The sequence below is a fragment of the Zosterops lateralis genome, assembly GCF_965231275.1.
Source record: "Zosterops lateralis genome assembly, chromosome: 1".
In the NCBI taxonomy this organism is placed as follows: domain Eukaryota; kingdom Metazoa; phylum Chordata; class Aves; order Passeriformes; family Zosteropidae; genus Zosterops; species Zosterops lateralis.
In genome coordinates this window covers 58,623,980-58,646,880 of record NC_139762.1, presented here as the reverse complement: position 1 = coordinate 58,646,880, position 22,901 = coordinate 58,623,980, and the positions used below count along the sequence as shown (strand labels likewise).

The window sequence follows — 22,901 nt, the reverse complement described above, 5'->3', positions numbered from 1 at the left end:
TGCGCAACCCTCCTGACTAAGGAACAAATAAATAGTAAATAACTATTTCTAAGACACACCATGCTCAATGGACACATTTTCCAGCTTTCTGGCTGACATTGCTGTTGTTATGGTTTCGTGTCAGGGCTGTCATGGGTGCTCTGGCTAGCAAAGAGTGGACTTTTCCTTGAGCTGGCATTACTACAGAAAACAAAAGCTCTATGTGCCATCTATCTGTCCTGATATTGCTTCAGGGAAGGACAGAGAAGCCAATCATGAAAAAAACCATGCTGGGGAGCAATTTTCCATACCCTGATCCTTTAATGCCATCTGAATGGACCAACTGTTAGACACAGTGGTGTCCTGCAGAGATGTAAATAACCTCACACAAGATATAAGTGTGAGACCTTAAAAGTTAGAAGTAATTACCAGGTGGGGGAGGAAATTATTTTAGATGCCTGCCTATCTCTTTTTAAATAGAGCAGGAGACTCAGTCATACATTTTGTTAACTTTATTAGCTGCTCCAGGTGTTCTGGATGACAGTGGCAATCCCTGGTGGTTTAACAAGAGTGGGAAGGCTCATGCTCCCCTGTACTGTGTGTACTTGTTCTTACTAAAGGTCACCTTGATTCACCTTGAGTGTTACTCTTTTTTGGAAGTAGTGGGGTGTATTTCAGATGCTGCACAATTGTCAGTAGACTTAACAGAATCAGATCCTGAACTACTTTTCACTTACCAAAGTAGGATATACATTTAGTTATATTTTTCTTGTTTAGCTTTTATTTACTGATTAAATTAAGTAAAAACCACCAATCCAGTAATGTGTATAAAAGCTCCTGGAAATTTCAGGGAAGGGACGTTTCATGTATGTGAAGAAAGCAAACATGTGAAGGCAGTCAGATTCTTCCATGTAAAGTAACAAGACACTGATAAACTTTTTATTCCAAAATTTTCAGACTGGGAAATTTCAATTCAAGATTTAGATTTAATGGTGAAAAGTCTCCTCAGAAGGCAAAATCTGCAGAGACAAAATCATAGCAGGAGCCCTCAGGCACCACACTCTTTCAAGACCACCACAAAAGCCACCTCCAAGACATAAAAATAGCCACAGGCAGAGAGTATCCTCAAGGCATTTTAGGCATATGCTACCTTTAAGTGGACTTCTCACCTCTCTAGACAAATGGCAGGCATTGAATGACTCAAAGAAAGCAGCTAATACATCAGAGAAGTCCTAAACCAGTCAGGGATACAATACAGCAAAAGCTTTAAACATGCAGTAAGAGTTAAACAACCAAAAGACATCCAGAGAGATTCAGCTGAAAACCAGATGATCATCATACTAAACTCTTCATTTTTTTCATGGTGAAAACAGAAATGTCAGCCATCTCTATCTGAAGACAAATTTTCTCTTTTTTGTTAGACAGCAGCCTTTGTCATCACAGAAGAAAAGGTGGGACTTAGAGAATAATATCTGACATTCTGTCCTGATTCAGAAAAGCATTTATAGGCCTGAGCCCCATGAGCTCAGTCATTTGTAGCAGTACAGTGCAAAACAGGAGAAGCAGATCAGAGTTTGTTCTTCACCGTGCTTTGTAAGGTGTTGGGAAAAGCTAGCCTAATTAAAGATGCTGTGATAGGAAGTTACAGTTCAATAACCTTCAGCTGAAGAACGTTACAACAAAGAGACTTATAAATAATGAAGTTAATAATAACTTGTAAAGAAGCCAAAAGTATTTAACCTTCTAAGCTCAATTTACACACTGTGCTTCAACTTCCATAATGTTGAGGATGGGGAATAGGTAAATTGTGAATGTGCATTTTAAACAATCTTGTGACTAAAGGTTTCATTTCACAAAGGTACACACAAAAGTAATCTCAGACAAGGTTAAGAGAGTCTTGTATAATGATTCTCAATAGCTCTCATAGACAAACTGTTCTGTAAGAGGCTGGATGAACAGACAGTGAGGTTGGCTGAGACAGTGAGCATGGTGGTCAGTGACACAGAGTGTAGTTGGAGCCCAGTAACTAACAGTGTGCCCTGGGCTCTATACTGGGTCCAGTCCTGTTAGACTTCTTTATTAGTGGCCTGGAGGATGAAGCAGAGTGTACCAGCAGTGAGTTTCCTGATGACACAAACTTTGGACGAGTGACTGATAGGCCAGACAGTGGTGTTGCTGCCCTGAATGGCCCTGACAGGCTGGAGAAACAGGCTCAGGAAGCCTGTGGGCCTCAGCAGGGAGAAATGCAGAGTCCTGCATTCCTGGTGAGGAACAGCACCACACAGCAGTGTGTGTTAGGGCCCACCCAGATGGAAAGGAGATTGCTAGAAAAGGACCTGGGGATCCTGGTGGACACCAAGTTGACTGTTAGCCAGCACTGTGCCCTGGCTGCAAAGAAAGGTACCAATATCCTGGGCTGCATCAGGCAAAGTGCTGCCAGCACATCAAGGGAGGAAATGCTTCCCCTCAACTCAGCCCTGGGGAGGCCACACCTGGGGCAGTGTCCAGTGCTGGGCTCCTCAGTGCAAGAGAGATACAGACATGCTGGACAAAGTCAGTGGTGTTTGCTAACCTAAGATGGCTCTCTGCTTGAGACTCTGCAATTACTGGAGAGCTCATTTTTATGACTTTATCTCTCTTCTGACTGTTTAGTTGTTGTTCTGCATGTGATACTGAGACCTTAATTTTAACTTAGAGCCACATGTGATGCATAGATGGTTTGTTTTCATGAATGAAGGTATTAATAAAATTGCAGCTTGTGTTTTTACTTTCATTGTGGAATAAACTGTTCTAGAAATTACAGCACAGTCAACAAAAAACACGTATTTAAAAAAATCTCCCTGCTGGTGTTACAGATAACTATTTATAGTGTATAGGCACTGAGGGTGACTTTTTATAAAAAGAATCTTGGGGAATTGGACTAAATAATTTCCCTAGGGATCATCTGAGAATACCACTCTCAGCTCTGCTGTTGAAATGCAAAATCATAAATGCAAAAATCATAAGCTGTAACAGTTTTGGCATCTGAACGGATGTACTGTACTTGTACCCTATATTGCTAATTTGCATTTTGTGTCTGCTCCAGACCCCTCAGGCCAGAGCTGGCTGGAGGCCAGGGAAAGACCAAATGACTCAGTAGCAATGGTCACCTGCCTTTTCTACGTGTTGCACAAGGAAGATCCTGTAGGCACATGAGATTCATATTCAGTTTAACATTCCTTGCTTAAGGGATGTAGGACTCAGAGCACTGCAGAACTCTATATTAACTAAAAGTAAGGCGTTTCTTATTTTTTTTTTCCTTTCATAAGCAAAAGTAGGTTTTCTTCTCAGATAGTACTTAAATTAAAATGGTAACACACACTCCAAATTACAAGCTTTGAGAGCACACTTTACGCACAGTTTCAGTTATCAGCAATAAGCAAATGTTTGCTTTCTTGTTGGAGTTCTCAACTGGCCTCGTGTAGTTCCATCACCTGTTCTGTGTAGTCATGTCTTTAGACTGTGAATGCTTTGGGACAGAATGTCTTAAACACAATGTCTATGGCCATCATAATAACAGAAATCTACATCTACTTGCTGTTCAGGTATGTGGGCACCTTCCTCATGCCTCACCTGCAGGATAATGTTTCTAGGCAAGGAAATTCTTTTTGCAAGTGAGACCAATTTAGTCCATGCTGAATCCAAACTGAGGAGTAACTGCAAAGTTCTCAAGTCTGAGTCATGCTAGCATGGTCTCCCAATTCCTTTCTGATGATCAGAGACTTTTGCTAGGCAAGTTGTCTTGCAGGCAGCTCAGGTTTGTCTGAAAGCAGTGGGAGGTGATGAGGTTTGGTTTTGGTGATGTTACTTCTGTGTGTCACACAGGCAGCGTTAAAATCACAGAGTTGAGAACCTCTCACTGCTCCACCTAAACCTTAAATGTCAAGTTGTGTGGGGCTTTCTGAGTGGTGTGCATATTTTATCTGATTCCCATGGAACTTATAAGTGTAAGACCAATGGCAAAATGTTCTTTGTAAATATCAAGAAGTGGTGATCATGTCCTTTGATAATTTTCCTGGGACCTGTCTGTGAGCCATTTGAATGATACAGTCCCTAATGTAAAAGAATACATGTATATGTTTTTGCTTTGTGGATCTGAATCTAAATTCCTCCTTTCCTGGCTGCCCAGATCCATCTGTTATATGGAACATATCTCAGTCAGTTTATTTTGTCGAGTTCGGGATTGCTGTACTCACACACTGAGGAGACACACTGGGTACTGGGAGTCCCCTGCATCACTGCTGCACAGTTCACTGCCCCCTGCACCAGCTCTCCCAGCCACTGCCCAGGATCCTGCTGCCTGCAAAACCCCTGGTCAAATAGCACACCGTGTGCCAGCTTTGCCAGCTCTTTTATGAGACAGTCCTACCCCTTTGCAAGGCTGCCTGAAGCTGCTCAAGAATAGAAAACGATTGAAGGAAATGATTGGTTGTTCTTGCTATTGGTTGTGTGAACAGAGTGCTGGATAACAACAGGCTGCATTTAGCATGTCTACATTTGGAGAGTTCTCAATCATTTTTTCTCCTTGGCTTGCTTGCTTTCCTTGGGACAAAAAGAAGTTGCTTTCTGCAGTTGTCTCACCCCTGGAGAAAAAAAACAAAACAAAACAAAAACAAAACAAAAAAAAAAAAAAAAAAAAAAAAAAAAAAAAAAAAAAAAAAAACACAAAACCCAAACAAAACCCAGCCTTCCTGCTTCGTTGAAGCTCTCTAATCTTTGGCAGATGTACCTAGTTGTTCTGTCATGGCAGCTGCTTCAAGAGCAGATAAAGGAACCATGGTCCCAGTAAGAAAATCATCCTCTGTGGTATCAGGAGAGTTGGGAGGAATGTTGTATTTTCTTTCTCCAAGAATTGCCCTTAGATTGGGGGTGGGGACACAGCACTGTGTGACATGTTTGCACAGAGTCCCTTAGTGAGCCTGTAGACCTTCTGCTCAAGATTCCCCTCTCAGCAAAAGTCACCACCTGAGCTCTCCATGCCTGGCTCTGCCCAGCCATGGGGCTCCCTGCAGCACCTGCTGTTGGGTTGCTTTTCCCAAGGAAAGAGAGAAATCCTTATGGGTCAAGGAGCTGCCCTGGAAGATTTTGAGGACATTTGGTTACAATATAGACTTTGGGAGCCACCTGAGCTTCTCTGCAGTGTTTTAGGCTTGGAAGTAAAAAAATGGAGAGTGTTTCTCTGCACTGCTTGGGAACAAGGCAAGAGCTGACTAAGATAAAATTACTTTTGACTTGTTAATAACTTTATTCTGTGCTAATGAACTCTTCCAGTCTGCAGGATATCTTCTCATGAATAAATAGCAAGCTTAGGTCTCCTTTTAAATATTATATAAATATGCTGCAATGTAAGATTAGTGATAAATCATTAAACAGCTAAAACTGTTTCATAAAAGCATTGGTAAATTTGTCACATTGTTAACGGTTTACATTTGGTGCAGTGTGGCTCACCTAGCAAAATATGGTCCATGTTTAATTTCTTTTAATATCTCTCTGGTTCCACCACTGTAAGTATCTATCCCTACCAGTGGGTTTATTCTCCAAACTTCCAGGTAAATCATCCAGGGAGTCTCTGAAGCAATCTCACAATAATAGTTGCTTGGCCTTCAGACATGTTTGTAAAATTACTACAGCTACTCATCACAGCCTAATATCCTGGGGGTACAGCACAGCTCCTGTATTCCATAGATTTCTCCACTGCCTTTTGCAGGAGAACTGTGGGCTTACTGAGGACTGTCTCAGTGTTCTGAAAGAGAGAACTCTTTCATTTATTTGAGATGAAAATATAATCTGGAAATTTCATTTCAGAGCTCCAGGATATGTTGCTATCAATTCTGGAGGTTTGGAATGAAAGAAATCAGGCAGATTTACATTTGGCTGCACCTTATATAGCTAGGCTGAGGTAATGAGCTGATTCATGTGTACAGCACTTAGAAGAATTGCATTAAATCATTCAACATTATAAATGCTTACATTTTCATTGCCTAGATTGTGGCAATGAATATGAAATATAGAAGTTTTTGAAATTGGGAGTTTTTGCAGTGCCCATTGAGACATTTATATTCAAAAATTGAGTGGTATACAGATGGAAAATAAACAGTTATAAGATTTTTTGCAAAAGTTTTTAAACAAAGGCTTGAGAAAGAACCAGGAGAAAAATATAAAGCTGTTGGGTTTTCTAACTGTGAGCATGATATTAATTCCAAGTAAAAATATCAAAAACCTGACTCAGTATTGAGTACAATCAGTCACATTTTGATCTACTCTGTGTAGACCAGTACTCATTAATCAAATTTAATATAATTTTTTTGAGGTTAAAAAGTTTTCAGAAGAAAGTAACTTCTGATGTAGGTACTTCTGTAAGAAATTTGAATTAGTGCCACACAAGATTCTTCCTTAATATAAAGGCATTTTTTTCAAAAATCGGCTTCCTTATTGTTTTAAAAAATTCTCTTAGATCTCATAATAGCAGAAAACCAACATAGGACATCAAGTGAGGCTTGAGATTACTGTGTCCAGATTGATATCCATTTGGCAGGCAAATTGAAAAAAAATTTCAAATGGTTTAAAATCTGAAAGTTCTGCTTTAATAGTGAGACACTAGAAGTGTTTGTAATGCAGTGGGAATCATAATAAGAGAAAATATGTGAGCTACAGTGAACTGAAATAACTGAAAGCTGCAGCAGGACAAACCCATGCTCTGAATTAAAGTGTGTTACAGTGTGGGTAATTAACAATGGAAACCATTTATCTAGACATGCCTGCATGCATCTCACAGAATCTTTAAATACATTCTGTCAGTCCTTCTAAACATTACAACTCAGCTCAAATGAAGCCATGCATATGATTCATGAGCCACTTGGCAAGATCCTCTGCTCCACAGGGGATCAGCTCAAGAGCCTCTTCTGCCCCTCCAGGGCCATTGCCATCCTGTCCCTGGCTCGCTGGTGCAGGAGGTGCCAGCAAGGGTGCTGTAAATCTGCTCACTGTCTGGGGCTTCCTTGGCCCTCGGGAGTATTTAGACCTGAAGGCATCAGTAAGATGAAATGAGCAGTGACAGTTCATAATTGTGATTAAAGGCAAGGGCAGCCAGAAAAAGCTCAGAAGCCTGGAAACTCTCTGAAGAGTGACGTGGCATGAATCTGGTCCCATGAAGCAGCATCCTAACCCAGGTGTCTTGTCCAGCACTGATGTGTTTGTAGGGGTGCCACAGGGGCTGGAACATGCTGCTGGTGGGACTGAGCCACAGCCTGACCAGGCTGTTCACCAGGACGTGTGCCAGCCCAGCTCTCTGGCCATTCACTCACTGTACCCTCACCCTTCCATAAGTCACACACACACACACAAACAATCCCTTTCTCTCTGCCCCATCTCATTTCCTGAGCCTGGATTCAAATAGGAAATACAGAGAATAGTGTGAAGGTCCCAGCCATCCAATACATCCTGAACTATGCTGGGAACTTGGCACCTGGTACACTGGGTAGAGATGATGACAAGAGAAATTGCAGCACTCTTCCCAAAAAGTCCCTGCAGTGACTGTCTGTGAGCAAATGCTGCAGAGATTTTCTCCCAGTCTGCAGCTCGTTGCTTTCATACACAGCAGAAATGTTGGGTGTTCTGAGGTAAGCTCTTGTATGCACTGCTGTCACACAAAGCACTGTTTTTACTGTTGCCTTGAGCAGAAAGAGAGAATATGAAAGCGTGTGTGGTCACATCCACCTCATAAAAATGCATCACAACTTAGAGCATTTCTGTGCAAGGGCACTGCAGGAGCTCACTGCCAGCTGTGCCTGAGCTGCTACCAGCAGGAAGGCAAATCTTCCCACAGGCAACACACACAAATCCTTTCCCTGCTCTCAGATAAGAGGATAAAGGGAGACTGAGGGGGAAGAGATACAGGTTTGGGAAAAAAAAAAAAGTCAAAGGAAAAAAGTAAGCGTGACTCTGTCCTCCTTTCCTCCAAGGTAAAAAAAAGACACCCCCAGATCTTATACCAGGTTACAGGGTTGCAGGAACCAGTAAAATTAATATGGGTCAGTAAAACAGAACTAGCAGTGAGTGGGAGGTAGGAGGAGAAGAGCTTCAAAAAATGATTGAAAGAAGGGAGAAACTGGGGTAAATAAGAGGGAAAATACCTTTAAAATGCTATTAAGAATCAGTTGATCTTTTAATATAATTACTAAAAGAGAGAGGGACATGAAGACTGAGATTCTTTTTTAGTGCGAGACAAGTTTGAGGAGGAGAAGATGGAAAGAGGATGCTGGGTTTAGGAAGACCACAGTTCTAGGCAGTGCATATCTGTGGATATCTGTGAGCACAGCCAGGTGCCACCACATCATCTTTTCCCAGGTATTAGGTAGGTGTGAAAGCATTGGGAATGCCACTGCTTTGTTACACAGCCCTGTCTCTCTTGGGTTGGTGCTTCTGGGGGGGTGTGCAGGTGTTCCCATTCCCTGGGGAAACTGCACCCAAGTGCCCTTGGCAAGAACTCAACCTTGCTCTGATTCTGCAGTTTTATGCTGGTTTGGTTTAAGGGAGATAGCCCTCATCTTTATTTCTGCAGTCCTGCCCTGCCCGAGAGGATCAGGTGTGCTGCAAGTGCCAAGTGCCATTGCTCAAGCTTTTCCAAGTCACAGCTGAGTCTGTCTTGTTTTCAGAGCACTAGGGTAGAAAATACGATTCTTCAGAAATCTGATTTGCTAAGTTGCAATGTAACTGGGCTTCTTCAATGAAAACTCAGGATCAAGCATTTGCTTAGATTTACAGATACTGGATTTTTTTTTTTTTTTTTTTAAAGCACTGTAAACTTCCAAGGCTCCAATGCCTCTGTCAGAGCTAGAAAAGAGAGGGGGCTGAGGAGGAAGATTTCTATTAATGTAAGACCAGGGGAAGAGGGAGGCACTTGTCAGCAAAGACACTCCTGGTGCTTCATTATTCTCTCAGGGATTTTTACTTTCAATTTCAGTGAAAAAGTGGGCCAAACCCAAGAAAACATTCTGGAAATCTGGAAATCTGGAAATAGAAATTTCCAAGATAATTTTAGTCAGAAATACTAAGAACATTGGTGCTTCTAAATTGAAACTGTTCTTTGGAGGACACCTTGGCTTGGTGAAATCATCATTCTTTTTCCTGCCTTCCTGCCTCTGTCGGTGGCAGTGACTGAAAAAACAACTCCTCTGTGCCAAGCCCTGAGGCCAGGCTGGGCAGGTTGTGCCTGGTCCAAGCACAGAGGGCTGTGCAGGAGTCGTGGGCACACCTGGAGCCCTGTGTCACCCAGGGGTGTTTCCCACAGAGGGGTCAGCTGCAGGGCAAAGGTAAGCAAGCCATATGGGCTGTAGTGTGTGAAATCTTGCCTCAACTGCCATGGGAGCTGATGAGTTTCAAATACAATACCTTGTCTTCCTGGATCTGTGTCTTCCTGTGTAGCTATTCATCTTCAGACAGTTTCCCAAAGGCACTGAATTGTTGTCAAATTGCCAAAGTAGACCCCAGGTACAAAAGTAGCATTTTGATTTAGAGTATTTCTTCAAGCAAATGGCAGTAAATCTATTCTTGTACATATAGGTTGAAATTCTCTAAATATTAGTAACAGCCTGCTTATGTCTTACACTCATGCACAGACAAAAGCTGTGGACCAGGTGGGGACCTCAGACCACGAGCAGACAACTCCAGCAGCACCAAGAGATCAATTCTTTTGCCAGCCAAACTTTATGGCCAGGTAGGACTTGGAGGGGTCCTCTGAGGTGTAGTTCCTCATCAGAACTACATCATACCACCCTCAAAACTGAGAACCTTCATCCTAAAGGTCTCTGGTCCTCTCTGTTCTTGCAGGGGGTCTTTTTTGGAACCTCATGTGTCTTCTAGAGTCCAGGTTCTGAAAGCTGGTTAGCTGTTTCTTCTCTGGCCAGCACTGTCCTGTCAATTAGCAACGAGTTCCTTTTGCAGGTAGGCAGGACAGACTGAGCATGTGAGGTCCCTTTCATTTGCCCTCCTACCTTCCCTGCTGGTTGCAGTTACTCAGCTGGTGGTGTTGCCCTTCCCAGCCACTCCTGGACCACATCTGCAGAAAATGTTACCCAGGGTATATCACTCCTCCTTATGTCACAGTATAGCCCCTCACTCCTGGTGTGTGGGGTGATCAGAGTGGGAGACAGGAGCAGCTGGCTGCTGGAGCTCATACTGTTTCCTTAAGCTGCTCCCAGCCATGGTCACGGAGTCTAAGGAGCTTTAAGACATTGGATGTCTTGACACTTCCCTCAGTCTCTCTGGATGAGGTGCTGTGCTTGTTCCTGATAGGCGTCTGAAAATCAGGCAAGTTCTGTTTCATAGATATTTCATGGTCTGTTTTAGTCTTTCTGTGTTTCCTGCTTCTTGCCGATTTTAGGTTTTGGTTGCTTTCCATAAAGTAGAGCCAGATAGCATTTTTCTCCCTCTAACAAATACTGTTGCTTTTGGAGAAGTGTGTGCTAAAAAAGGGCACAGGCATGAGGAGAGCTAGTTCAGAAAAAGGTATTAATGAGAGGACATTTTGTGCATCTGTAGTACTACTTACCTGCTTTCCATTCTTCTCAACAACCAGCTCTACTGGGGCAAAAAGAGGCAGGATAGTGGACCAAAGATTATATCTGCATATGTCAAGAACAGCACATGAAGGAGGCAGGGAAATGGAAGAAAGCCCAGGATCACAGTAAGTCTTGCCTGGTAGGTAGGTGATTGAATCCCTTGTGTCTGTGTCTTTCTCCACAATTCAGAGGTATATGCCAAATCCATGCAGTCAGCTGTTAAGGCAGCTGTAGCATTTCCAGGGAAAAAGGTGTCAGTTAAACAGGTCTCAAAGCTCAGTATTTATGTGGCTTAGGAACCTGAGACCTACTTACAATGTCTAATTTTGGTTGTACAGTTTGCAGCTGAGATGGCCCAAAGCAGCAGCTGCTTGTGGATTGGGCACAGTAACTCAAGGAAACACAGCTGGTTCCCTCTGCAGCCTCCTGGATCAGGAGTGCCATCCCTGTCTCCTGTCTCTTTAAGTCTGCAAGGGTAGTCATTGGTAAAGTCCTCACGTGGCCTTCTCTTCCCTCTCATTGACTCCCAGCCCCTTTTCCCAGATTTCCATGAACACAGCCATCTGGCTTCACAGTTACGGGTCACAGGAGCAATTTGAGACAAGTGAAAGGCACATGCAGGGATCTCAGTAACCCTTGGCTGCATGACTGCCAGTGAACAGCACAGCACGCAATTCCACAAGCTGACTAGACTCTGGTTGGGTATTTTAGCACACCCTGCAGTTACCTTCTAGCAGTCTTTTGGCATCTCCCTTGTTCCTGTTGGTGTTCCATGTTTATTTGCAGCTTTGCTGGCAGGATAAAAATGGCAGGCTGAGAGGTTTTGAGAAGCGGCAGTTTGGGGCTGTGCTGTCTCAGGATCAAGGGAAATCCAGAGGGGTAAGCCCATGTAGCTCCTGCCCACCTCCTTGCCCTTTCTCCTCAACAAAGACAAGTTGTACAAGAGCTATCTTGTGTCCATAACAGGGCTGCACAAAGTTAGCAGCAACCCTCCCCTGGGAAGGCACAGGTTACCTTTGCTGGCAGCTGGGATGAAGATGAAACACAAACTAAGCTGGAGTTACAGATCAAAGTGTGGATAGCAAGAAGCAGAGTACCCTCTGATGGCCCTTTGGTGACTTTAAAAACAGAAACTGTTAAAAAACTTAAAACACAGACTTCGTAGCCAGCCAGCTTTGAGGACAGGCTGTGCACTTATCTGAATCATCTTTGTTCAGGAGCACAAGGAAATATTCGGAGCAGGCTGACTGCAAGTTCAGCCTGACCCCAGCATTAATGGCAGAAGTACTGAGTTATAATCAGTGTCTGTGGGTGGTCAGAGCCTGTGCCCCAGGGCAGGGTGGGATGCTGCCCTTCCAAGGTAGGTCACATCACAGGAGTCGTTCACTCATCCCTGCTGTGAAAATTATCTGGATGCTTCCGCCAGAAAATCACTTTTCATCAGAAAATTGCCTTTCATCACAAAGTGCCAGCTTGAGCAATACCTTTGAGTTTTGTTGGTGAGCGATGTTTCTGGGAATATTGCTCTTTTGCTGGAATTTTTCTCAGGGAAGGCTTCTTCATTTTACAATGACAAGAGAGGGCAAATGACCCAGCACCCAGTGCTCCAGGTGCTCCCACACACTGGGACAGAGCCAGATACAAGCTTCCACCCTGCTCTCATAGGAGTGGGAGCTGGGTCCCTCCAAAGCCCAGCAAAGGCTCCAAGTGTTGGGCTGCTGAATAATTGGTAGTGGAGGAGGGTCTGTCCTCTGAGCCACCTTGCAGATGTTCATTGAAACAGATGGCTCAGCCTCCCACCCAAATCCAAGGGAAACACCCCAAGCCTCTGGACTGGGGACTGTAGGCAGACTTGTCAGCAGCCTCAGGGCTGCAGGTCTCTTTGTCTGCAGGTCTCTTAACACAGATCTCTGATGCTGAGATTTCAGTTGCATCAGAATTTCAAGTTCCACATGGTTGTTGAAAAAGAGTTTGATCTGATGTGCACAGAGAAACACTTGAAATGTGTGACCTGAAAGGCCCAAGTAACAAGGGGCAAGTGGACATGAACAAAAAATATAATTTTAGAAATGTCACCATTTTCAAGCTTATGTAAGTACTTTTGTATGCAATGCCTCTCATGTTGGAGTTTCTTTTTTTCTAAACATATAGATTTGACAGTAAGGGAAATCTCACCATAGGGTCAAAGTGGGCAGCATTGAAACTTCTTCCTTCAAAGTGCTGTGGGCTCGCTGACCTCTCTAAAAAGTGCATGGAAAGCAACACAAGAACTGGGGCAGTTAGAGGTGATCTGGCTTTTGACATCTTCTAATGCAGAGGGATTAGAAGATGGTGTCAAAGCCTGCAAGAATCTAAGGAAGAGTCACAATTTCTTCTCAGGAGACCAGAGGACAAAGGCAGGGCCAAGAAGTCACAACACACAGTGGAGAATTTTTCTGAGGTTCAGTTCAAGTGAAATGGACCCTGCAAGCCAAACCAAAATGTTTCTGAAAAAATGTCTGTAACTTTTAGACAGGCCTTACAGAACAATGAATACAGATGGATTTGAACTCCAGTAAAATGTTTTTCCTTTTTGTAATTTTCCTTTTGCCAAAGGAACTTTTGGCAAAGAAAATGTTTCTGCAGAGGAAAGATGCTGTGGTTGGCTTTTTGACAGCAAATTTCTATAGATCCTAATGAAGGAGACTCACTTTAATTTGACTGCATAGAATTACTCACTGATGCCTTTCTTACTTTCTTTCCTTGTGCCCTGTGTTGACATTAATATATAGCCCCCAAATTCTATGCAACTGCAGACAATTTCCCATACTCAAGAAATTTCAGCAGGAAAAAAAACCCACCAACAAACCATGCACAGTTTGAAAGAAACAAATGTGGACAGATAAATAAATATACACACTTTGTGAAGAACAGCTGTTTTCCCTGTGGCTCAATTTCATCAATCTAAATATGAAAAAGTAGTGATAAAAATGTATCCATTAGATTACAGGGTGAGGAAATTTCATTACTTGGAATGAGAGAGAGCTGTTTTGCTTATGAAAAAGTAAAAAGCAGTGTGTAGTTGTTAATGGACATGTTTATGGCCACAAGCTGGTATAGCCTGATCTTTTTTGAGAACATACAGATTTGATGAAGACCTATTTTGGGCAGGATGCCCTGTTCTGTTAGGACTTGTTTTTCTTGTGTTCCAATGGCTGATTAGTTCCTGATTTTTTTTTCCATCTGTGTGTGTGCCTTTCTGAGAATTTTTGCTTTGTTTTCTTGAACAGAAAAACCTCAAAAGCCCAAGCAGAATTACAGCAACCAGTTGGTCTGGAACACATAGTTAAAAGTTTTAGAAAGCAAAACATTGCCTTTTTTTTTCTTTCTTAACCAATGCTGTAGCCAAGCAGGGAAAAAAAAAAAAAAAAAAAAAAAAAACAAAAAAAAAAAAACAACAACAACAAGGAAAAGCAGATGCAGCTGAAAGAAATGAAGTGCAAAGAGCATGAAATGCAATTTTGCATTGCTGTTTTTGATAACATGTGATGATAATAATAGGTCATACCTAGATAATATTGAAACATGATCCAAGGGATAGGAAGACATTTAATTAGTGGAAAAAAGAGACCTCTGGCAGATTGATTGACACACAGATCTGTTTTCTAAAAGCATGTTCAGACCCTCTTATTCTTAGGACAGCCTTTGGACAGAGCCTGACTTGTTCAGATTGCGATAGGTTAATAAGGATACTGAGCAAGTTGCTGGAGATAATTATGCATTAGCTGGAACAGGGGATTGATTCATCCTGTTGAGGTGAAGTCTGTGTAGTAGAACATTATCACTCCACTGTACTGAAAATAAACATTTCGACTTTCATATTATATGTTGGCTGTGGAGAGTGGGAAGAGTGGAAAAAAGCCTGGGCCCAGCATTGGTTCTGGATGGAGGAAATTTCAGCTCCTCATTATCTTGATGAGTAAAAATGCAGCTTGGTTCTGCAGCACTGGATTATCCAAGCTCCATATTCCACCAAGCTTCTTGAGCTTGGCTGAACAAAGGTTGCCAGGCTGCTCCCACACTTGCATTTGGGATGTAGTTCTGCAGGAAGATTGAAGACATAAATAGCAATGTTTTAGGTCTGTGAACCTACACATGTCAGAGTGCAGGAAAGCAGAGTCTTCCAAAAGTCATCTTCCCTGGTAGCCCATTAGTGAGGAACAATCTTGACTCCTGTTTTCTCCTACACCAAAACTCACACACAGAAGCACTTTGGAGAGTCTCCTTTCCATATGCAGCTAATAGAAAGTGATGGGGGAATTAGGTGCCAAATTAGCTATTAATCACCTTAGTGACTTTGTAGGTTTATTTTAAGGCTGAATTCTCCATAGGCTTCACTGACTTTTCTAAAACCTTTAGTGACATGACAAGTCTATACATGTACATCAGAATCCAGAACACTTCCTGCCAGGCAGGGCCCTTAAGGCAAAGTGTAACCGAGTTTCCATAGATGGTGGTCCAAGCAATGGTGCATCTGTCCGAGAAAGCAAATTTGCACATTTGGCTCTTTATCTTGTCACTGCTGTTGCTTTGCTTAAGCCATAGCTATTCTTCTCTGGGTTGTCATCCTAACACCTCAACCTGATCCTCTTGAGTATCTGCAAGGATAGGATGAAGAGCTGCAAATCACCTCCAGCCCTTAAGTGTGAGATCAAGCATATCCTGATGAGAGATTCCCAGGCAGCAGAGCTCTGGGACAATATTTGTCTAAAGGCTGGTGTCTGAGTCATAAGGAGAGAAGTTACAGTGGTACAGGCAGAGTCCTTCCACTGACTTTGTGAGCTTTGTCTCTGGGTCACAGAGCCAGATTTGTGTTGTGGTGTGACAGTATCTTGATTCGGTATTTGATAGGAGAGCCTGACAGCATAATTATGCTGTGATAGGAGGAAAGCTCCTAGAAACAACATCTTATATCCTATATATTATGATTGTGACAAAAATACTTGCTTATGACCAAATTAGTTTGGTGAGGCAGATATAAATTAAGTTCCTTCTAGTGTTCACACATATCAAAATTTGGAATTTAAAGACAGGCTATCTGAGCTACTATACTGGTAACATAAGATTATTATTCCTCCCTGCAATATGCTTAAAATCTTGACAGTAATTTCAGTGGGACAAGTAATTTTTCTCTCCATATCAGCATGACCCCCTGGGAAACAGTGGGAGCTACATCATGTGCCAATTGAAAGTGGAATAAAAAAACAAAATCCATAAACACAAGGCATTACAATTCTTTATCATGGTTACTGCAAGGACCATAAATGCTGGCTCTGAGGATTCCTTTTCACATCTGTTTTTCTTGTTGACATCTCTTTAGTTATTGTCTCAATCTCTTCTTAAGTGTAAGATGTGCAGGGTGCCTCAGCATTTTGGTTATCGTATTTGAGGTAACCCAAGGCTTTGCCTACTGTATGATGGCACTTGCTCTCTCTGCTGGCAGTGCAACAGCCCTTGAAAAATAACCAGTCCTTCCACAGTTTAGGGAAGGCTGCAGTTAGTGAAGAGGCCAAAAGCCTTTTCAGTCTTTTGCTGCTTTCTTTTCAAACAGGGGAAAGAAGTCTGTGCATACACACTTCAAGAGGGATGAAGTTAGGATGTGGTGCCGTGCATTAAAAATTTCCTTGGTTTTCTGGAGCAAAAGACTCCTGTGGCTGAGAAGGTGGGCAGAACTGTTAATAGATGTGCCAGGTTCTCAGCTTCTCCAGTGGTGAAATGGGGACCAGCTTGACATAGCCTCACCATTCTCAACTGATGTTTAATTGTTATAATTTGGCATAGGCAAGTAAAACAAGGTTGGTCATTGAGACCTAATACCTGTTGCATCCAGTGGGAGTCACACACCCCACTGCCATGGATGGACTCCTTACAACAAACTGCTTCACAAACTGTTCAAACTGGCACACTGAATAAATATACCCTTTCTTTAAATAAGTATACACTTGCCATCCACACAAAGCCCCCAGAGCATTCACTTTTTTACAAGCACTTACAGAGGAAATAGCACCAGCCCTATAATTGTCCACATCAAAATCTGTTTATTTAGAGAAGTTATTATTCAGCTGGAAGGTACCCAGAGTATAGCAGAGAATTGCCACAGTATTAACAACCAAGGAGTGGCCATCACCAGCATTATTGTTTGTTGCCTTTCCAGTGCACTGAGGCTGACTTGTTTACAAGCATCATAACTAAAGAGCTTGAGCTCTCTTTATTTGCCACCAAGTGAGCCTGCAGGGAAGAGCAGGGGAAGAAAGCTTGGGGAAGGCATTGTGGTCACTAGTTGTTACAGGTGCAGTAACTAAAAACACTTATCTCTCCATGCCCTGCTCTATCCTGTGGTGTTTTTTCTTTTAGAAATGCCTACATTTTTCAGTACTTTATATAAGCTTCTGGCTGTAGGGGTAGTGTGTTAATAAATGTTCACTGGAATATAAAACATGTACTGTATTTAGTGAATAATAGATTATAGATAACTCCAAGCATATCACTTAAAATTATGTAGGTGTTTATGAGCCATTAGTAAGCAATTTATTATTGATCAGGAAGGGAAGGAAGGATCACACATTTATTACAATCCATGAATCCTGAAGTCTTGGTTAGAAATGAAGTGTGAGCCACTGGCCTTTTAGCAGGAGGCTCTCTGGCCAACAGCTGATAAGATCACACCAAGTTCTTGGCAGTTTTGAGACACTCCAGTGCATTGTTGACCTGTCCTGTAGCCAAACACATAGCCTCTGGTTTTAGTACCTCTCAGCAGCCATGATTTTGCTTTGGTACATCACAGCTCACATCAATTTCAAGTGGTGCTTTCCTTTAAGAACTGACACACTCTTTGTTTCACTCCCCGGCTAAATCTGTTTCTTCTCTCTTTTATGTGTTTCCTGCTCCTCTTCTCCCCAGGGTGAATGCTCACAAAAGTGCTACGACATCTTTGTGCTGGAGACGGTGTGCGTGGCGTGGTTTTCCTTTGAGTTCCTGTTGCGATCCATCCAGGCGGAAAACAAGTGCGCTTTCCTGAAAACCCCGCTCAACATCATCGACATCCTGGCCATTCTGCCTTTCTACATCTCTCTCATCGTGGACGTGGTTTCCACGAAAAACAGCAGCAAGCCCGGCGGGGGAGCCGGGAACAAGTACCTGGAGCGCGTGGGGCTGGTGCTGCGCTTCCTGCGGGCGCTGCGCATCCTGTACGTGATGCGGCTGGCGCGGCACTCGCTGGGGCTGCAGACGCTGGGGCTCACCGTGCGCCGCTGCACCCGCGAGTTCGGGCTGCTCCTGCTCTTCCTCTGCGTCGCCATGGCGCTCTTCTCGCCGCTGGTCTACTTGGCTGAGAGCGAACTGGGCGCCAAGCAAGAGTTCACCAGCGTCCCCACCAGTTACTGGTGGGCTGTGATCTCCATGACGACTGTTGGCTACGGGGACATGGTGCCTCGTAGCATCCCTGGACAGGTGGTAGCCCTGAGCAGCATCTTGAGTGGGATTTTGCTGATGGCTTTCCCGGTCACGTCCATCTTTCATACCTTTTCCCGTTCCTACAGTGAGCTGAAGGAGCAGCAGCAGCGAGTGGCCAGCAGGCAGGTGCGCCAGCGGCAAGGGAACACTGAGCTCCCAGGTGACAACAGTACAGGGGGGCTCAGTGCCACATTCCCACCAAGTGCTGGTGAGCACGAGGGTCTGCCCTTGATGGACCAGTGACCCTGAGCTGAGAACATACATTGGCAGCACAAGAAGCAGCAGACAAGGGAGGTTAGTTCTGCAAGAAGAATGCCATGAACTGCATAGATGAGGGGCAGACACACACCAGGTTTCTCTAAAGACAATCTTCTGATCTTAAGGGACCTCTGGAAAGTACCCCTAGAAATTCTACAGCTCTGCTCCATTGCTTTTCTTAGGGCTTTTCTATTGAGCAAATATTTTTGGGTATGCCCAAGGAGCAGCCATTGAACATAGCCAGCCAGCAGAATGTAATGTGAAGCACAGCCTGTGCCAGGTGCCATAAGGCAGAGCAACCAGCGTGCCACCTCCCCCTACCCTGCTCAGTGGCACTCCCTGTGAGAGGGCCTGGGCAAGGGGCTCCCCGTGCTGCAACGCCCCACAGCACGTTTGTTTTGGCAGCAGCACCAAGGAACAGAAACCTCGGAGAAGCCAAGGGGCGAGGGCAAGAGAAGGGCAGAAGCATCCCTTCAGTGTTACCAGGGGCTTGCTTTTGTCTCCTACAGATGTGAAGCAGTGCAGCCAGAGCTGCCAGCTCTGAACTGTGTGTGAGCACAGTTTGCATTATTTAGTAGAGATGCATATTTACCATCCTAAGCTTTATATCTTAGTCCCATGACAGAAATACACATACAAAAAAATCTTCCTGACTATGGTACTGAGTGTTAACTTGGTTATTTTTCGTTTGCTAACAGTCGAATATAAAAAATACCATTACAAATTATGACGTTTCTCCACTTTCTGTTACTATTTTCATCTCTCATGTATCTATAAATGTGTTTAACAGGCAGTGGAACCAATCTGAACTACATGAAGCTCAAGAAGGGGAGGGTGATGTTAAACCAGCAATGACTCCCAGCTCTGCATGGCCTTCCTCTGTGCTGGTGGCTGCACTGAGTGCAGTCGTGTGCAAACAGGAATAGGGGAGTAGTGCAAACCCAGTGAGGGCAGCGAGACACCTTCAGTGGGTTCTGGCCTGAGCTGCAGTGCAGCACCTGTGCTCTGCATTAGGAGTAGCCTTTTGGTTTTGCCCTCCTACTAAGAAAAAGACAATTTTGTCATTAGAAACAACCATTCTGGCTCTTCTTCCTGGTTCTCAAAGGATGTAAGTCAATTTAAAGGGAAAATGATTCATATAGTGGCATCTGCATGTTTGCTTATCGATGCCAGCCCCATGCATGAGCTTACCAGCCCCGACCCTGGAGGAGCTGTGTAGCTGTTCCAAGTCAGGATGCTGTGTGGGTGTTTCAGTGCTCCTACAGGTGGGATGTGATCAGGGAATGGAGGGAGATGGAACCCAGCAGTCTCTTGTACCTATGCTCCTAATTGTACTAAAGCCATGCAGTGTCACCCTCCCTACTCTCCACCCACCAGGAAGGGAAGAAAACCTGATATACTGAAGATGGGATTTGTCTGGTCTGTTGTTTGGTTGGGGTTTTTTTGCCTCAGCATATGTTGTAAAACAAATCTTACATTAGCAAACTCTCATATTAAGCCATTCCTTATAGGAATGAAGCAAGGGAAATGGAAAAGTTACACTTTATTTTAATAAAAATTAAAAGCTTTGTTGCTGACTCTTTGTGTCTGGTGATTTGAGTGTGGAAGAAGGTGGTGTTTCACCGTGCTGATGTGAAGTAACTCACGTTACTTGCTGCTGAGCCCTGCAGGAGATGGAGGCAGCAAAACTGAGCTCCCGCCTACCCTGCAGGATGCACCTGGATCAGCAAAGCCCCAGCTGTACTGAACTGTAGGCAAACTAAACACAGGTGCCCCTGCCAGGGTTCTGCCCATCCTTGATGGCCCAGCAGCACTAGGAAAACATCTGCTCCTTGTGCTAGAAAGGAGGGCCAAGGGCTGGTGCCTGAGCTGACTCAGACTCCTGGGAAAGCAATACCAGCACTGGTTTGCTGTGACTCATGAAAGATTTTAATTTTATTGGTTTTTTATTCCCAGTGCAGGCCTTTCTTTCATTAAGGATTATTAAGGGCTGACATCAGGCATACAGCTTTGCAGCCAGCTGATTGCAAACCAGCAAAGGGAGCAGTCACGGGGGGACAGTGTGGCCTGGAGCTGAGGGGCAGCACTGCATCTTCTGGTGGCATTCAGATGCTCAGCCTTAAGGTGGCACCCGATAGACTCACTAGGTAGACTCACAAGTTCACTCCTCATGGGGATTTGGTGCACGCACACCAGGTGTGTTTCATGCTCCATCTCCAGTGTGAATGAAGTGACCATGGCTGGTGTGCATGGAGGGTGCAGAGTGCGTCTCCTCAAGGTGGTGAAACCCACAAACCAAAAGCATCTTTATCTTTCTAGAAAAGCCACTTTGGAGTGGACATCCTTGCAGAACGAAGAGTTTCACACTTGCAGTGCTAGCAAATAACACTAATCGATGCAGCTTTTGGCCTTGCAGCATGACAAAAACAGTGCTGGGACAGCAAACTGCAGCTCAGCAGCTGTGTAGAAAAACAGACTGATGACACACACCAGTATTAATAAACTGGTATTATTGCTGTTCTCCATCAAGTTGCTATTGTCCTACAATAGTCAGTTCTTTGTATTTTTCAAAAGGCACATAATTAATTCCAGTACACGCGGAGTTTTAATAAAGTGACAAAACCCACTCATTATGTTGCCTAGTCAAAGCCTGGCTTTCAATAAAGTTTCATTTCATCTATTGGGATGACAGATGAGGAAACAAATATAAACCAGGAACCTTTTAAACAAATTATTTTTGGAAGCTGTATAAAGTTGTGATGCACACATTGCCAGACATAAAAGACACTCAAAGGAGAATGAATTTCACCCAGGGCAGCTGTTGTTATGGGTGATCCTTGTTACTTTTGATCAGCTGCTGAAGAATGTTGGTTTTGTTGTGTATGGTGGTTGGGTTTTTTTGACACAATACACAGACTATTTTAAGGCCATTCATCTCTAACTATAATAAATGCCACACTGCTGTCTGCAGGCACACCAGTGCCAGCAGGTAGTTATATCTGTTTCTTTGAATAACTAAGTGCATCACGATTGTAGCATACTAGTTTTGCCTCAAGGAAAAAGAAAAAAAAAGAAAAAAAAATTCCTCTCGTATGGGACAAAGACTTGAAAAATGTGAGCAAAGCCACCTCTTCTACATGCCCACCTTGGTGGCAGAATGCATGCATCTGGACCTACAAATTCTGGCAACACTAGTCATGAAAACCATAACTGAGGAGAGTTAAGGATGTGTTAATTGATAAAGGGACAGAGGTAAAGGGAATGGCACAAAGTCAAACACAACTTCAGCTCAACAGTGCATGTGCAGAGCCACCTCCTACCGCACAGCAGCACCAGTTAAGAAAAAGCAGTAATGCAAAGGAAAATGTGATGCTGGTGTCATCTTCTCAACTGTAAGCTGGACAGAGGCTGCTGTCCCATGCTGCTGAGGCCAGAACAGGCACAGGCTATGGCAGCCTCACCAGATGCTTCAGGAGGCAAAGCATCCTTGGCCTTCCCCTTGGCACCTACAAGCCACAGCCTTAGAGGACTGTGAAGCCTTGGTGCAGAAGACAGAGGCAGATGGAAGGGCTGCTGGCCCATCTGCAGCTGGGCGAAGCCCCTCAGTCTCCCAGCTAGCACCTACCAGAGCCAAGTGCACGTAAGCCAGGACACAGAAGGGCAGGAGAGGGGTCTGAAATGCTGTGTCTGCTGTCTGTGTCTTTCTAGATGCTGACATCCACTTGGGACAGGCTGCTTTACAAGGCTGTTTACAGGAAGACCTGTCTCTGCCCTAGGGTGAACTTCTCATTATGTTCTAGTCCCCATCTTTTATTTCACTGCTGTTGGCAAAGGTATCCAGGCAGTGTTTATTTCTTGGCGCACTGTTGACTTACATATTGACGTCTTCTTTCTTACAGAAAGTCTCCAACAAAGCTACAGTTGTCAGTCAGGTCCTGGCTCTCAAGCCTAAGGATCACAATCAGATTTAACAAACAGAGCCTTTGGGCCAATTTTTGCTTAATACCCAGTACCAAATGTGAGCTTTATTTTATGTCTTAAAATGCTTTTAATTGCACCTAACTACATGCATCTCAAACATCTAACCGTGAGATTTCTCTCTCCATGGAGCCGCAGTGCAGACCGCTGCCTGCCATGCACAGCAGAGCTGGGCTGCTGCCCTGCCTGCTGTAGCACCCAGAGATGGGGCTCCCCATTGTTTCCTTTGGAGCCAGCCCCATCGTTGGCTTCTCCACAGTGAGTGCCAAAGCAGCAGCCAGTAACACCAGCAGTGTCTGGGAGAGAAGGTGCAGGCACTGCGAGTATTGAGCAGGCCTGGCTGCTGTGAGAACTGCTTGGGTCTTCACTGCCAGCAGACTGCAACAAAGCAGGCAGGGTTTACTCCCCACCCTCACATTCTTCCTCCTTTCCCTCCCCACTTCACTGATTTACCTACCTTTACCTTCATGTTTTGGTTTTCCTTCTTTCCCTTCCCTTCACGAGTATCACCCTTCAGGCCCTTATTTGAGACAGCTCAGTCTCCTCCACATCTCTCCTCCCAGCCTCCTCAACCCTATTTCCTATGCCTCCAGCCCT

The 22,901-nt window shown here is 44.0% G+C and overlaps 1 protein-coding gene across 6 annotated transcripts in view; it reads left to right on the top strand.

Moving 5' to 3' along the window:
• KCNG2 (potassium voltage-gated channel modifier subfamily G member 2) overlaps window positions 1–19,860 on the top strand; it is a 52,788-nt gene extending 32,928 nt beyond the window's left edge. For all 6 annotated transcript variants that reach the window (XM_083878552.1, XM_083878548.1, XM_083878549.1 and 3 more), the window contains exon 3: window positions 17,517–19,860. In XM_083878552.1, coding sequence (XP_083734678.1) covers window positions 17,517–18,311 — 795 coding nt within the window. In that variant the 3' untranslated portion in view covers window positions 18,312–19,860. The remainder of the gene's footprint in view (window positions 1–17,516) is intronic.
• Window positions 19,861–22,901: the final 3,041 nt, after the last annotated feature.